Source organism: Cyprinodon variegatus, unplaced genomic scaffold, assembly GCF_000732505.1.
Source record: "Cyprinodon variegatus isolate N-32 unplaced genomic scaffold, C_variegatus-1.0 Scaffold31, whole genome shotgun sequence".
Taxonomy (NCBI): domain Eukaryota; kingdom Metazoa; phylum Chordata; class Actinopteri; order Cyprinodontiformes; family Cyprinodontidae; genus Cyprinodon; species Cyprinodon variegatus.
The window spans coordinates 1,246,912-1,264,637 of NW_015150484.1; the positions used below are offsets into that span (position 1 = coordinate 1,246,912).

The 17,726-nt window shown below is 39.3% G+C and overlaps 1 protein-coding gene across 1 annotated transcript in view; it reads right to left on the reverse strand.

Annotated features, from left to right (window-relative positions):
- Positions 1–200: 200 nt before the first annotated feature.
- kiaa2022 (KIAA2022 ortholog) overlaps positions 201–17,726 on the reverse strand; it is a 124,882-nt gene continuing 107,356 nt past the window's right edge. Inside the window, exons 3-4 of the mRNA XM_015401070.1 lie at positions 2,541–6,726; positions 201–1,984 (exon numbers count right to left, since the gene is read on the reverse strand). Of these exons, the coding sequence (XP_015256556.1) occupies positions 1,900–1,984; positions 2,541–6,726 (4,271 nt within the window). The 3' untranslated portion in view covers positions 201–1,899. The remainder of the gene's footprint in view (positions 1,985–2,540; positions 6,727–17,726) is intronic.

Sequence of the window (17,726 nt, forward strand, 5' to 3'; positions counted from 1 at the left end):
AACAACAACAAAAAAAAAAATCCAACAGTTTTATTTAACAGTTGCAGCCGATCAAGCTCGACGGGCAAAGTAGCAGTATGGTAGGAACTGTAGCATGGGAATACAGATTAACGATTGCTTGCAAAAGAGAATAAATTTAATAATTACCCTTTTTTGAGTTAATTTAGTTTGCTAAATTCCACAAAAAATTAGGTTTCTCCCACTCCTTCACTCTAAAGATTTCTTTACTAGTTATTATCATCATTGTTATGGGACATCTTTCTTATACAGGTAATTACTGATAATAACCTCACAGAACTATAAGTTTATAAAAATCTAATTATTCAATTGAGACAACCCTGTTTAAAAACTATTATCAGCCGCTGTAAAGCAGCAGATTGCAGGCTAGCTACATGAGCAGACAGCATGATTAATTGACCAACCAAAACAGGCCTGTTATTCTCGTGTTACTCTATAACGAGTAAAACTACAAAGAAGCTTGTTATTGAACTAATAAGCATGTATGAACGAAACTAAATTTAATGGGGTATTTATATTTTCCCTCTGTGAATCAAAATCAAAATTATAATAATTTTATACTAGAAAACACTATTAATACTTTAAAAGTCAATATATTATTTTAGCAGCAGTAGAGTTTTTGTTTTGACTGAAATACATTAAATTAGATAACGTTAATATTTTTTTTGTGTGTGTGTAACTTTGTGATACAGAAAAACTGTTGTATTTTTAACTCAAAATTATCATTCTGTGAGAATCTCATACCGGCCCATGTCTACTGGTCACAATATTTTTCATAGACTGAAATTACAGATAAACTCTTAAAAATAATACACAGTAAATAAATAAAAGTTTTGATAATATCAAATAAATGTGATGATATGTGATACCGGAGGTGTAACTTATAAATTAAGGCAATGTTAGTAAACTAAAAATGGACGGGAATCTCTGAAAATTGTCATTTTATATTTACCTTCCAGAAATAAAAGCTTATATGAGGAGTGAATGCAAAGACATGCTTTCCTTCATTTACAAGATTACTGATTCCATTTGTACTGAAAACTTTCACATTCACAATAAACCGAACTGCAAAAATGTCCATTCACAGCTGATGCATGCATCAGAATCTCTACGAGTGATAATCCCACTTAAATTTCCAGTACAAACAGCTATTCAGCAAGGCGCAGCCCCAAATGACATGTCATTTACCTGCTTACCCACAGACATTTCCACAACATGCCTCTTGGTCCAGAGAGAGGTTTTTTTGAACCTCTCTTTTCACCCAGTCCTTCATCTCCCCTTTGCTTCTCTTTTGTTGCTTCTCCATGCCAGGCGGTGTTGAGGTAAATTGAATTTGGCAAACAAAGTTGGGAGGGGGGGATGAGGAGAATTCAGAGTCTTTCTGATTTGGTTTTGTGAGTGGCGGTGTACCACTGCCAGCTGTTGGTGCCTTTCGTCAGAGGAGAGAGAAAACATCTCAAATAAAGAATTCCTGTAGTTGCAAGTCTCTGTAAGGAGTCTCCAACCCGAGCAGCCAATATTCCAATGGATAGAAAAGAGGAACAGCCAATATTCACACATATATAAGAGATCATTTACACAGCATTGTTACTTTTGGCACATCGATTTTAAGATTATAATCATCTTTTCTTGCAAATATTGCATGTCCCTGTACAACAACATTGACAAAAATACTCTGAGGGTGGAGCTTTTATGAATTTGCAAGGCGTAAAAATGTAAATTTGGATTATTAGTTCTTCTCAACTCCAGAAGTAAACGAAACACTCAGTAAAAGGAAATGGGGAGTCATTCCAACTTTGAGGAGAGAAAGAAAAAGAAAAGACGTCTGATATGTCATCAATACAAAATGGTCCCATCTTTTGTGTTTAAGATGTCTCGCTCTTAAATAGGGCTCATTAACGGTAGGTTCCCCTCTTGAAATGAGCCAGGCAGTGTATGAAGGACAGCAACACAGGACATCCATATTCTGCATACAAAAACAGATGAGGAGGGGGGTGGGGTGCGTAGATGTCACTCAATGCATTTGTGTATATAGCTACATCTTTAGGGGAAAAGCAAAATTAATCTGAAATTCAGGGCAGATAGTTCTGCTTAGAAAATACAAAAAGAAAAAAAAAAACAAAGTTCCTCAAAAAGGCGACAGAACTGTTTTCAAGGCTTATTCTCTTTTTTTTTCAGACAAAAGTAAAACAAAAACAACTAGAAGAGTAACAAACAAAGCAAGAAACAATAAAAGCAAGAAAAAAAATGCAGCCATGGTCGTTTCAAATCTCAATCAAGCTTGACACAATCACTCAATAGGTAGTTTGCAAAGTACAAGAAGTTTTTTCATGCAGATATTCATTTCCTCTTCAGGGGAATAGGGGGGGTTAAAAGGAAGCAGGAGTAGTCAGGGGAAACGAAGTACTCATGCAGCTCTGGCATAGCATCAGTGTGGGTATATTTGGGAGGGAGGGCTGAGCAGGTTGTGGGGGTAGGAGTGAGAAGGAGGGGAACAACAGCAGCTGATAACAAAATATTACCTCAGTTTTTCATAAGAAGTCATCAGTGCTATGTCCTTATTCTGGTCTCTCTCAGCTCGCTTCCCTTTCAGTGTCTCAATCCGAGGGAACTTTGCGCTGGTCTTGTGGCGGTAGAGCTTTTTGTGTGCTGGCCCAGGGTTAATAAAGCTGGGTTTGTCGAACATGTTGCAGCCCAGCGCGAGCTGAGGGAACAGAGGGTGGGCCGGGTTGAATTTGGCCTGGTTCTTTCCTCCCTTTCCACCTGCCTTCCTGCCTCTACCGGCCCCTGTTAGTACGGCTCCTTTCTTTTTCAGGTCAGCCTCTGTGCCTGCTAAGATCTTTAGGGTCTTTAGGTTGAGGCTGTTGGCCTCAGAGGGCATGCAGGCCTCGGACATTGGGTTCCACAAAGGCTCGATAGAGGCCATCATGAACCGTTGGACCTCAGCCATGCCAGACACAATGTTGGACAGAATATTGGAGGGTTCTTCAAATTCTCTCTGGTCATCCCCTACCAGGCTGTTACTCTCTGACCAACCGGTGCCCGACCAGTCCCCGGTGCTATTACTTTCACTTAGGCCTACACCACCAGCCTGATTCTTTGCTGCCTTGCCCTCTAACATGGCCTTTATCTTTTTGGTCGACCGGGAGTTTTGCTTAGGAGTCTTGACCTTTTCTGCCTTGGGAGCTCTGGGAGCACGGCCTTTCTTTGGGCTTTGCCCTGTGGCTGTCTGCTTGCAGCTGCCTTTCCTCTTAGACTTTATGCTTTTTGCACCAGACTGTTCCTCAAACTCTCCCAGCTCCTTTTTGTCCAAGCCTTCGACATCTTGACTGTTAAAGTTGTGCAGAGGAAACTGACCATCCTCCATAGTGTATGCATTTGTTGAGTGCTCCTGTTGCTGTATAGCTTCACAGTTCCACTTCATCTCCCTATTGCAGTCTATAGTCATATCGCTAACATCCTGGTACTCTCCAACATTCCCTGCCATCTTCATTTCACGCCCTACCACCTGGGGGGACAGATTGGGGGTCTCAGGAGGAGAAAGTTCTGACAGTGATGAGTGTCTGAACTTGTCAGGAGTGAAGTTGGAGATATCCAGCAGGTCTGAGGACTCCCTGAGAGGGGTAAGGGCATCCACACTTTGCTGAATCACCACTTTAGGGCTGCAGTGAGCTAAAAAGCTGTCTCGGCCCTCCTCCTCACCCTCTCGTTCACAAGATTTGAGGCTGAGAGAGCTGTAATTGCTGGAGGAGGCTGACAGGGAGCCCACTGAGTCATAGCTGATGAGCCTACCATTGTCTGTGCACAGGGACCCTCTTTGGTATTGCACCTGGCCCTCCACGCAGGCCGACTGACATGCTTGCAGATCTGCCCCAGGCTGAAGCCCCGCCTCAGTCAGGTAGCTCTTCTCATAAAGCAGCCTGTCAGCCTCAGGGCTCAGCTGGCTGTAGTTAGACACCGGCAAGCTGTCATTCAGGGGCACAGCAGCAGCTGGGAAGTTGTTGGGTAAGATGGGAGTCTCGGGGGTCTCAGGCCCAAAGCTCTGGCTGTGATTAGTACAGAGCTGCGGGTGCCACATCTGGGGGAAGCTGGGGCAATTCTGAGGAGACTGCTGGAGCTCCGACTCTGAGGGGGGCGAGAGCACACAGCTCTGGGCAAGCTGCAGAGAGGAAAACTGTTTCTCCTCCAGGGACAGCCCCAAAGGATACTGCTGCCTTGACGTCTGCTGGGGGAAATAGGAGATAGCTGTTCCACCAGAAGAATCTGTAGCATCTAACAGGGTCTGCAAGTAGCCCCCAGGGATGACAGGGACACTTGTCCCCACCTCCTCTGAGGAAGGTGCTTTGTCAGGAGAGCAGGCGGAGGAGACAAAAGGAAATTTCTCCTCGGATGCATGAGTGTTGGTGGTATTGTCAGAGAAATTGGGTTTGATTGTAGTTGAACTAACGTCTGCCTGTTCTAACCCAGCAGCCGGCTCCTCAATCTGTACTGCACTGACACAGGCATCCGTTTCATTTGTCACACCACTCCCCTCCTTTTCCTCTGCCTTTTTCATTTTCATACTCCTCAGCCTGGCCTCACTTTTGAATTTCCTCATTCTGACTTTTCCTCCATGTCTCCTCGCCTCCCTCTCCTCCCATTCCTGAGAGCGGCTCTTGGTTCTGATTGTGTGCGTTGTGGAGCTTGAGTCTAATGTGACAGGGAGGCTTGTGGCTGCTATTATTCCTCCTGCAGTGGGGGAGGGGTCCTCTTTAGTGACACCTGCATGGCTCTGATCAGAGAGAGGGGAACCCTGTGTTGTTACTGATTGCTCCACAGTTTGAATTCTCTGAACCTTAAGCCTGTTTGCAATTTTGTATTTCCTTTTGGGGTGACTGGAACTGAAAGGCCGATGGTGGCGTCCGTTTAGATGAAAACCCCGTTGCTGTTTATCTCTGGCAGCCAGCTTAAGCTGTTCCTGTCTCTGTCTTTGCTTCTCCTGCCAGAAATCTTTCAGAGGAGCCAGTGTTTCATATTTGCTTAATGTATCAGCATTTAGACTGACTGTTCCATCCAAAGGATCAAGCTTGCCCAGTTTTACTGACATGAGTCTTTCTCCTTTGAACCTGTTGATGATTATGTACTTGATGACCACAGGCGGCTCTTTTCGATAGGATTTTCGCCGTTTTTTCGGACACCAATCCACATCCTCCTCTTCTTTCTGACCTGTGGGACCTTTCTCCTTTTTTTCAGCATTCTTTTCACTCTCAAGCGAGTCGACGTCATACAAGTAATCATCGCTGTATCGGACCTTTCTCTTTGACCGAAGGCCGTAGTTTAGAGGGTTCGAGGGGCTGAGAAATCTCTTTGAGTGACCCTTTTTAAACCTGCCCTCCTGCAAAGTGTCTGAGGAGGAGCCTGTGCACGAGCTATCATCACTGAACTCTCCGGACTCCTCTGTGGAATTAAAGTCTATTAGGTAGCTGACTTTGGAGGCCGACATGGGGGAGCCTTGAGAGCCGTCAAGCGGGCTCCTACCACTGCTATCACCACCTCTTCCTTCCTGTGCTGCCTCCAGTATTAGATCATCCGTTTTGGATTGGATCTCCTCAGTGCTCCTCTTTAATATTGGCGATCCTTCCTCTTTCTTGGCACAGTTGGCCAGCACACTGGGGAAGAAGTTGAACTGCGTCTCCTCCTGAAGTACATTTGTTTTTTCCCTCATGTTGTCCTGGAATGATTCATAGCGAATCTTAAGTGAGCAGACATCACTGCTAAGCGTTGAATCATCGTCTTCATCATCAAATAGATTGTCGACATCCTCCTCGGAGAAGAGGTTGACAGAAAGTTCATTCTTGGAGCAAAGATCCAGCAGTTCCATCTTACTCTCGCTGATGAATGACTCAAAATAGCCCCAGTCCTGACTCGCATTAGCCAACAGGACCTCCTCTCCACTAACTTTATCCAGCAGCAGGCCCTCATACAGGTTTTTAGTTGTGGCATCATCTTCTGGGTCATCACAGTCCACAGTGGTTTTATTTTCCTCAGTTCTCTTGGCCTCATTTGGGGCTTTGGGAAGAGGAAAGCTAAGTAGCTGGTCGGAGAGGAGTTGCTCACCAAAGTGGCTTGCCGGCTCTCCTGCATGGCTCAGGCACTGAATGCTGATGTCGTTAATGTCAGAAAAGTCCTCTCGGCTTACATCCCCTATCCGTACACTAAGCCCAGGATCTGCATCAGGGTTGGTGTTGGGGTTAGTTGGGGGGTTCTGGATGGTACTGCGATCCGTAGCGTCACGGGTTTCAATTAGGCAGCCAAGGCAGGTTTGAGCAGGCTGAAGAAGACACTCCTCTGTCAGTGCAGACACAGTGCCAGGTTCCATAATTGTACTAGACAGTGGGAGGGTAATGGTCAGTGCAGGGGATGTTTTCTGTGGTTCTCCTGTTAGGGCCCAGGAGCCTGCAGTTGGGTGGGGAAGTGGTGGAGGAGCACGTTGAAGGTGGGGGCCTATAGTTTGAGCATCACTGGATGTAGGGCAATGTGCCACTGCTTGAGCCAGAGAGAGGTCCCCACCAAGGGCCAGAGGGAGGGGCGATGGTGCAGAAGTGGTCCTCTGGAGGGTTGGGAAGACCTGCTGTGATGTCTCTGCAGCAGGAGGGCGTGAAGAACCAGGAGGGAGCGCAGCATCCACGAGTCTGCATAGACTCAGCTCACCACTCTGCACACATACCCCTGCAGGGAGAAAGTAAAAAAGGATTTCAGTGCTTTGAACTGTAATCCTGAACAGTGTTTTTTTTTGTGTGGTAGTCAAATTCTTCTCGGCTGCTCAAATGTAATTAATGTCAATTAACCCCCTGGAGCTCTAAATGTCAGTTTGTGATACTATTCTTAAACGTTACTCATTAACTTTTTGTACTAGATTCAATAAGGGGTATTAACAATGTCAAGTTGAACATCTTTGCATGTCGACTCTAAAGACTATACACAAGATGTAAAATAGAGCAACCTGTTTCAATAAAACATGCATAAAATGCAAGGGGAAGTAAAATAAGTAAAATATAAAATAATTAAAAAGGTGCTGACTCTTTGTACTTACAACAGGCACATAAATAATTAAACAAGATTTTTTTAAATTTGCAATAATTATTTATATATTAAAGGGATGCCAGGAAATAAATAACTTCTGTTGTATGCACAATTCTAAACAAAATGTATCACAGAAAAAGAATAAAATGAAAAAAAAAATCCCTTTGAGAGTTGAGGGGACCTGGCGTTAAAGAGAAGATATGTAGAGTTGTGGGAAAGTAGTTTCCTACAAACAAATTTCTCCTGTTTTCTCTATCTTGTCAAAACCTCTATCTTGTCTCTATTACAGAGACAAAGAAAACCAGAGTAAGAGCAACTGCGACAACTTATGGCCGTTGCTATTCAAGACTAGACTTTAACTAAGCAAGTCCAAACCCTTACTTTGTTTTCTAAGGAATAAATGTTTGAAAAACAGTAGGATCCATGTTTGATTAATACAACATGAAGAATCCGTTAAGACTTAGAACTGCTGACCATTTCACCTTTACATTTTTTAAATCACATTTGTTTTTTTGGAAATAGAATTGTTCAATTAAAGAAATGCAAACCAGACAAAACTCATAAATATTTTACAAATTTCATAAATATAGTCTAAACATAGAAATGTTGTCTTGATTATAAAAAAGGGCCTCTTAGAACCATGTTCCTTTTGACATGAGGTTGCCCTCATGACTGACATGTTCTTTTTTTTTTTTTATCTGTCTCATTATATTCAATATTTATACCTTGCTGCATATTTAGGCTTTTTTATTTCAAAGGTATCGATTACAAGTGCTTTATTTTGTTAATTTTGTCACACTGGTGCAGGAAGTAAAAGCAATCTCTGGTCACATTGTACTCTGTGGTAGGGAGTAAAATTCATTCAGTTTAATCAAATGATAGTAAATAAATCTGTTGATAAACTTTCTAGCAACAAGTATTTTTTCTTTTTAAAGAGAAACCTACACAAGCAAAACCTTAACTTTCAAAGACACATTTTTATAGCGTCCTTATAGCGTCTATCTAACTAAATGCCAGAGTCTGAGTCTCACTTTTAAACAGAAATACATTGAATAAAAAATACAGATCAAGAGCTAAAAATCTAAGTTAAAATGACTTTTCCAATAAAATATTTTGTAAACTTACAACAAGCATTTTATGACAAAAGCAAAATCATTTGACAACGTCCATTGGGCGTGTAACAATCAAAACTGAGAGTATCCGGCTTGCACCAGAAGGCAGATAGCTTTGTTTGCTCTGCATAATTAGATGACAGCAGCAGAGGCAGGTATGTACACATGGGACACGACAGGCCCATATGTTGGAGACTGTATAACCAATATCATCTCCACCTGCCTCCTACTCCGCCATCCCAAGCTGCTGTCTCACACATATTCTTTAAATCGGTGCCAGGAAGAAAATCTGAAATTGAAAAACACAGCACAGCAATTAATGTGCTCACAGAGGTTAACTAGCAACAACCCCCATTTTAGAATTGGATACGCCTAATCACTATTGAGGTAGTGATAAATGCTTGAGGCAAAGGCTGCTTAGCGAATAGCATTCAGCACGGCTGTATTGGCATTGAGTAAATCTTTGAATATGGATAGGATTTGTGAGTGATTTAATGAGGTAATGAAATTTCTGAGAGCTGGTCTCTGTGGGTCTGCATCCTGCAGACACAGTGGTGCAAGACGAAATGCCTTTTATCAATTTGTGACTGCTCTGCTGTCATCTTTAAAGAAGGAAAACCTCAAGAGAAAAACGCATCATCTTTTTTCCTATTAGAGTAAGAAAGCTGTTACAGTAGCAACTTCTCAGAGGTGGCAGTAGCATCACAGCGAGGCGTTCTTCATCAGCTCATTTGAATTTTTGAGCAACGATGACCTCACAGAAAAAAGCCTGGGACTGACACATGTTCTCATTAGAGACTCAGAACTACGGAGCTAGATTGGTCTCAGTTTTCACAAATACAGATATGTGATTCATACATGCACAGGACAAGATCCACACATGCACAACACGATTCACTCAAGCACAAAAAAATCCACACACACAAAGGACAAGATCCACAGACGCACAGCACGATTCACACAAGATCCACACATGCACGAAACGTGATTCACCAAAGTATTTGTGGTCCATAAATAATTATAAATTAAATTACAAAGTACCAGTGGCCATTAAACTTCATTGCATTTGTGTGTGGATTTTTGAGACTCCCTTGACATACCTCGATACACAAATCTATTATTTTTTTAAGCGGGATGGTTTGCCACCAATCAAAAAGCTTCCTTGTATAAGCCAATCACAAGAAAGTACTCAACGTGGAATGACACCCTCAGATCCCACCTTCTCCGTATCCGTTTTTTCTCTACCTCCAGACATTACATTTGGACATTTACTGCTAAAGAGCAGCTCATCAAATGTGGATGGGTTGTTTCCAAAATGATTAATTTAAGATAACAGGATGGAGGTGGATTTTTTTTTTAACCAAACACGCAGGCTGCCATTATGAACTGTAATATGACCTGCTCAGATTCCCCTGGACTTCTCTTACAGGAAGAAATATGATGGAAAATCATGGCATATAATGCTGATGTCAGTAGGTCATGATCATGACTTTAGTTAACACTAGAGACAGGTTGCATTTGGAGGCATTTTCTAATCTACTAAGATAAATAAAACTATCCAAACCCATCTGGCCTTATGTTAGAAAGTAATGACCCTCCCATCCACTTTAGCAAACTTCATCAAGCGTGTTTAATAGCGGGGGTTCTGAAAACAAACCATGTGAGTTGTGTAATGCTTTTGCATGTAGATAATGTTAGTTGAATCATGACTCATTAAATCCACAACATCGTAAAATGTTAAACGTTCATAAAGTGTTAGACTGGTTCTGCTGGAGGTTTCCTCCTGTTAAAAGGGAGTTTTTCCTCTCCACTGTCGCTACAAGCATGCTTAGTGTGAGGGATTGAATTTGAGTCAATGATAGAAAACTTTGAATCAATTTGACTGTATGATCTGGTTGAACTGTAAAGTGCCTTGAGATGACAAGTATTGTGAATTGGTGCTATATAGATAAACTGAATTGAATTGAAATTAAACCTGTTAACAATAATAACAATGGAGTTGTTACCAAAGTTAAATTGGTAGTTAGTTCAAGGTAAGAATAAAATCAGTATTTAAATTTTTGCTTTTTACAAATGTAAGAGAAATCTTTATAGCCACAACAGAAAAAGCAGAGTCAGGGAGAAGACATTAAATCAGAGGCAGAAAACAATGAGGGGTCACTGCAGGTAAGAAGAGACAATAAATAGCTAAGAACAACATTTATATTGAAAACCTATGCAGGTATCAGGATTTTCACATACATTCAGAATAAACACTTATTTACGCATATTTTTCCCCCATATGTTTCTGTTTTACAGTAATAGGTAACCCTATGTGAGGCCATGTGTCATGGTAGAGAGCCTTTTGTCCCATTTAGCTAAAATGTCGATGTGTTTCACTTTTTCTACTCTTATGCCTCTCATGCCGACTTGAGGTGGCTTATTGTCCTGTTAACTTGTCTCTTCCATTCTTCATTTTTATGCAAAGTATTAATTGGCTGATCATGTAGTGCTCTATCTTTTCCTTTAACACCTAATAAACTATGAGCTAGATATCCTGTTGATGTTAGAGGGTAACTCTCTCAAATCAATCAGCGTTGGGCAACTAAAACTTAAGATTTTAAGAGCATATAGTATAAGGAAATATTACATTTAGGGCTGCAAGTAACGATTATTTTACAAATCGATTAATCTGTCAATAATTTTTTCGATTTAATTGATAAATAATAGGACAGCAGAAGGTTCCTTAAAGAAGGTTTTACACCAAACTAAACTAGGTGAAAGTAAAACTTCTCTACTTGAGCATGTTGACAGACAAAAATAATTATTTTAAATGCAAAATGTTTACATATTTTTTTAAATTATGATATAATTACTGCTATAAGTGGGTCGCTCTATCAATTAAACATGTTTTAGATCCTCTGTACTCCAGTTAACGATGAATCCAAAACTAAATTAGTTGACAATGATTTCAATAATCAATTAATCCCAATTAAACTAATGGTTTAAGCTCTAATTACACTGAGTTAGGTCAGGTCTTGAAATGTTGCTTTGTGCGATCTTTTATGCTCATCCGCCAGGTTATTTAAGGTGTTTTTTCTTTGCTTCACTGAGAATTCAAGCGGACAGGATATCAGTCAGTGCATACAGCGTTTCAGCACAGCATATAGAGATTACTAGCGTTGTTATGGAGTGAACATTTTTGATTAGCATTTGCGTTCATCCTTGTGTGGTGTGTTTCTGAGTTTTATATGGCGTCTCATAGTTGTGTTGCTCAGGCAGCTGCATTTAACATACCGGGTATCCCAAAGCAATCCATAGATCCAGATCATGTTCTATTCGCTGTAGTGACAGACTTAAGACCAAAATGGTGGGGTTTTTTTTTAATCAAATCTGTCATTTAATTATGTAAATCTGTACATATTCCTATAGCATTTGAATATATACCAGATACCAAAAGTATTATAGGACTAACATAGGATATACTACTTATAACTAGAAAGTCAGAGTGTCGAAACTATTGAAAATAGTCTAAAAATATATTTTTTTACAACAAAAAAAAACATAAAAAGGAGAATAATAACATCTTTTATACAAGGGCAAAGCCAAGGAAATAAGGAAACTACATGAAAAGAAGGTAAATAGAGAACAATTACTAGCATCCTATGTGTTTGCACAAAACCTAAACTGCCCCAAAATGTTGCAGAATGATTGTTGAAAATTGCTTGGAAACATTAAACACAAAATGAGAAATGTGTTTCCTCTGGTCTTGTAATGGATTAACAATGTACCCTATCCAACGTTTGTGTGCATGCATAGATTCATGCAGGAGCGTGTTCATGCTTGTGTTTATGTGTGTGTGGGTGTGTGTGTTTGTGTGTGTCGAAGCGAGAGAGTGATAGAGTGTGAGTATTGGCTTGGGGGTATAGTGTTATCGAGAGGCCATCTGTCTCCAGCTGGACCATTAGCTCTTCAGCTGTTCAGAATGTGCCACAGATCAGTCAGTCAGACAGGTACACAAACACACACACACACACACACACATACGCACACACAGAGATGGTCTTTCAGCAACGACTGCAGCTGACAAATCAAATTTGACATTAGAGGTCAAAGGGGGATCAGCAGCTTCATATTTGCTGATACGATACAGCATAATGTTACTACTGAATCTGAGCTGGCAAATGTACACAAGATAAGCATCCAAAATGCTCAACACTGCCAGGACTCAATATCCAGCTTGCTGGGTGCATTGAGCATAGACTGACAATAAAACAAGCTTTAACAGACTCTGAGATCAGCCTGACACAGCTGCAGTATTGTAATAGTTTTATCAAGAGGGAAGCTCATTGAAAATAAACTCTAGATGTGACACAGTTCATGCAGTCTGGCAAAGACGTTCACTACTGAGCATATGGGGGGACCCTGACTGCTGGCAGGTGGCGGTGATCTTCTGATCCCCAGTGCTGCCAAGTCCAGCCATGCTAGACAGCTCGACTGCCGCCAACCTTGGGACAGAACGGACCAGAGCCGACCAGTTAGCGCAACAGTACCTCTCAGGATCACGTCTCTATCACTCTGGCAATAACGCTCTCCCACCTGAGGTACAGGCCGAGCTGCCCTGTGCCAGTCAGCTCCATGAACAACCAGGGACCTGCTGTGGGACATGTTGATGGACACAAGCAGAGGCACTGGTTGGTGACTGCTGCCTCATCTGTTACTGCAGCACAAGCTACACACATTCAGTCATTTCAGTTTCCTTCAAAAGGGTTTTTCATGTCTAAATACAGTCAGATATGTCAAAAAGTACTTTGACTAAAAAGACACTGGTCCCTGGGTCCTTTTTAAACACGCTTTGCTAGAATAAAAAGAATCTTCCTGCCACACCAACTTTAACATGAAGTCATTGCCATATATAAGTGATAAATAATCAGAAAATATTTTCTGTTAATTATAAATTGGACTTTATTGACTTTTTTCACAGTTGCCTAATGGTGACAGAAAAAAAAAACAGAAAAGACCAGCTGTGCACAAACAAGGGGTGTTGTGGAAGTAATATGTTAAAAAGATGGAGTTCCACTCAACTAAAAAATGCAGTTTCATTGTTGGAAAGAGTTTTTCTCCAGGATTATGAAACAATAATATTACTGATTATTGGAAGGATGCAAAGACAGATGTGATTTATCAGACAGTAAAGTAAAGTAAGTACATGTATCTGCTGTTGTCCACTGTTCAAGGTAAATCAATGTAAATTGTGATTGCGATTTTTATTTAGATTTTTCTCTACACCAACCACAAGCATGTAGATATTTCCCTCCAATGATTAAATGTTTTCATGACCTTAAAATCTTGTCTGTCCAGAGTCCATTGTGGCATTACTCTTAAGATGGTGTGGAAAAGTGCTTACTTCTACTCACGTGCATGGAGCTGCATGCCAGCTGCAACTCTCTAACTGCCGCCTTAAGGGCTGAGGTGAGAAAGTCAGTGCTTTCCTCCTGGTAAATGTAATGTGACCAAAATTAAGCGCCTCATTGATTTAAAAATTGTGTTTCATAAAACTGATTTTATTGCAAATACAATAATTTGCACAGCCCTAATTCTAATAATACATCTTTGTCTTTTGCTATGATAGATTAGACAGATTGATTGGTAGCCCCCTCCCCCCATGATCAATAATTTTAATAGTTGGACAAAGAAAATGAATCGTCAGAAAAACATATAGAAATAAAATAAACTACAATCTTCTTTAAGTCACAAAGCTACCACTTTTATTGGTAGCAGTGTAATGCTTTTAAGCTTAACTGTTCACCTTACTATATAATTGAAAACAACTTGCCATCAATATATGTATTTTCAAATCACCTCTCTAAATATTTAATCTATCCAGTCCATTTCTACCTTGTTTAACTACAATGACACTCCTTGACCCTAAACACAGCATGGCTTGCCATAGAAAATGGGCTTTTCTGGTGACAATGATGTACTGAGGAATGTTATGCATGCCTTTACACTTCATGTTAAAATTGGAGTGAAGTAGAAGGTAAAACATCCATTTTGATTCTGCTTTTCTCACCATTTTGGACATTTTCCATTGTATCGAATTAAAGGTAGACTCGGCTTCATACAGAGTACTTTTAAATCTCTGGGTCGGATGCTGGTGTTTTAGTTTTGTTAGAGACTAGATTAAAGTCACTGTGTTAATCATCAGTAGTGTCGACTTAAACTTCAGCGGTTGACCTTTTTATCGTCACTTTTCTCTTCTATAAGTGAATCAGCTTTCATAACCTTTACATATCTCTCATTTTGCATCATAGAACTGAATATGAATAAGGAAAATCGAAAGACAACTATAAGCTGCCTGCATTGGAAATTATAGGAATTATTCTACATAATGAGGGGGAAACAAATAACAATATAAGTTACAGAGCAAAATATATAAGTAACAGGCTTTTTATTATGTTATTTCTTCATTAATGTATCAATTATTTAATTTGTTTTAGCTCAAACATCCTTCTTCATCATTGGTTTGCAGAAGATTTACAATAACAAACTGTGGAAGCTGCTCTGAAGCTCAGAGCGGTGGGGGCTTAGGTGTTCTCCCTAGTTAGCCAGCCACAGAACCCCCTCTTTGCTATGTTTCCACTACATGTGACATTTTGTGAATGGTGGTGCAGAGAATAAGCCGAGCTAGTACAGAATGTCCATAATAAGTGGTGAGTAACTGCAGCATGATTCATAGCTGTCCTTTTTTCAAAAAGCTGCCCTATTCCTGTTCAATGGGCCTGCTTTCAACCTTCCCTCTTCTCTTCTGTTGGTCTCATACTCCAAATGTTTTCTCCCTGTTTCTTCTCTGCTTCTCTCTTCCTCTGGGTGCCTCTCAGGGAGCAGGGGAGTTGCTCAGGATTAGCTGTGAGATTTTACTCACTTCACCCGACCAGAAGTAAAACACCAGGATGAATCTCATTTATTAATTTAAGATGCTCAGATACTCTGATGGACTATGAAAATTCACTATGACCAAAATCAACAGGAAGCAACAATCTACCAATTCTTGTTAACTAAAGGTACAAAGTTTGAAAACAAAGCTCCGGATGTTTCTCTGTGCAGGAGACTAGAGAATTGGGGGTATGGTGGGGGTTATTCGGTATAAACAAAAAAATATGATGGGAAGTTTAAATACTCTCAGACTGGACATAAGTATATTAATTTGAGGCAATATTATTAAAGGTATTTCAACTGTTCTTTTTCAGCACAGAATGATTAAACAATTTAGATAGAACTGGGTGCACAAATTTTGATTTAATGTGCTTTTATGCAACGCTCTTACTGTTAAAAACAGTCATATTTCATACATATATATTTGGGCAAGTGCATATATATATATATATTTTTTTTAATTTGTATTTTATTTATTTATTTTTTATTTCTATTTATTTATTTATTTTTGGATTAAATATTGCTTTTTTTAAGTCAGCTAGAATTTCAAAAAATGAGTTCTACTTTCAAAAATAAGCAGTGCTGGATGAAGTACTTAGTTGTACTTGAGTAAAAGTATTGATACTTATAGTCAAATCTTACTCAAATACAAGGAAAAGTTACTCAATCAAACATCTACTCAAATTAAAGTAATAAAGTACTCACTTTTAAAAATAATGAAGTATTCAAAAGTACACACATTTAAAAAAGTACTTATGTATTCTGAAATACAAATCAAATTTTCCACTATCAGTAAATTTCTGTATAATCTTTAGAGTAATTTTAAAAAACCTTGTAACTTTTAGAAACCACCTGATGCATTGAACTACCTGCTACAAATTCAGTCCTAAGGGCTGCCATCCTGCATGTTGATAAAGATAGATAAATCTTTTGTACCAATTAAAGACCAATAAGTGGGTTAAATTTAGATTTAAAAAAGATCATTTAAATTTTAGTGAGAAAAAATATTCTACCAATACTAGACAGTACGATGGAGCATAGATTTCAAACGGATACAACCCTGTGGGGGGGTGTCTTATTTAAGGTTATAAAAATATTTAGTTTTGACAAATTGATTATTAGAGACCGTATGCTTCTATATAATTAACTCAGAGCAAGGTTGATAAATAGTGCACTTTTTACAAGAAATTCCATTTCAGGTTGAAATGGAATTTCAAGAAAAAAACAGCAGCAAAGCTACAATGCTAAGCTGAGCCAAAAGGAACAAGTAACTAGTAGCTTCTTCGAAATGTAGTGGAGTAGAAAGTACAATTTTGACTTGGTGGTGTCAAATATGTCAAAATGAGGTGGAGTGAAAGTTATAATTACAGCCCAAACTTCCCCAAAAATAAATACTCAAGTATAGTGAGATACCTGAAAAAGTACTTCAGTACAGTAATCAAATAAATGTACTTTGTTTGTTTCAACCACTGGAAATAAGTTAGAAAAGATTTTAAATATGATTTTTTTTTACTTTCTAATTTACATACCTATGCTTAGTATTTACTATTATTGTGTTTGTATGACTTGAGTAAAATGTTTTGGATAATTTTCCATAAGCTTCTAATCAAGAATAAAAAAAACAGTTTTTAATTTCATGTTACTGTTATAAGATTTGGTGCGAATAATCTTAATCTTAACTTATGGTTAAAAAATCAAAGGACATTTAGAAGATCAATCTGTGCACAGACTTTATCTGCCTGCTTGTTAGATTCAGAGGTTTCTTCCATATCTCCAAATATTTTAGTCTTTCCATGATGCTTTCCATTTTTCATACAATGCACCAGTCCATCCTTTAGCTAAACTCACGATGATGTTGCCGTCCCTGTACTTCTTAGCCTAAATAGGTTATTTGGCTACAAATGCTTCCTCTTTTTCCACTAAATTGACGGTCAAACATTTCTTCTATCAGATCACATGAAACATTTGTTAACTCATCCTTTTTATTGGATTGTGATACTTCCTCTCATTGGCCTGATTCAGTCATTTTCACAGAATTTACTGCTCTTGATCTGGGGTTTGAGCTGCTTATTTTGCACAAGAAAACATGTTTGCCTTGTAGACAGAGACACTGTCTCTTCGCTCAACCGTATAATAGCTGGATATTCTCACCGTGTTCATACATGCATTTAATTATTTTAGGAGATGAACAAGGACCCTTCATTGCTCTGCAAATGTTACCCAAGGATGTTCTTTAGGGTTCACAATGCTTTTCTTGTCTTGATTTATTTTATTTTTATTCAAATTTGTGGAGGATTTCACACAAGATACCAAAGGTTTTCAGATATGGTTGTTTGAACTGTTTCTATTCAAAGCTTAAGATCCTACCTTAAAGTGTAAAAGTGCGGAAAGCCTGAGTTCCTTTAAATAAAGACTTAAAACACATTTGTTTAGGATTGCGTTCGACTGTTCTAGTCAAACAGTTCAACTAAAACATTATTCGTTCAACTTTTTATTTTCTTTAGTCTTTTTTGTTTCTGTATTTTTGGCTGTTACACTGTGTCAAGATCAGGGATCTTGTGGGTACCATATTGTGTCAAGATCAGGGATCTTGTGGGTACCATATTGTGTCAAGATCAG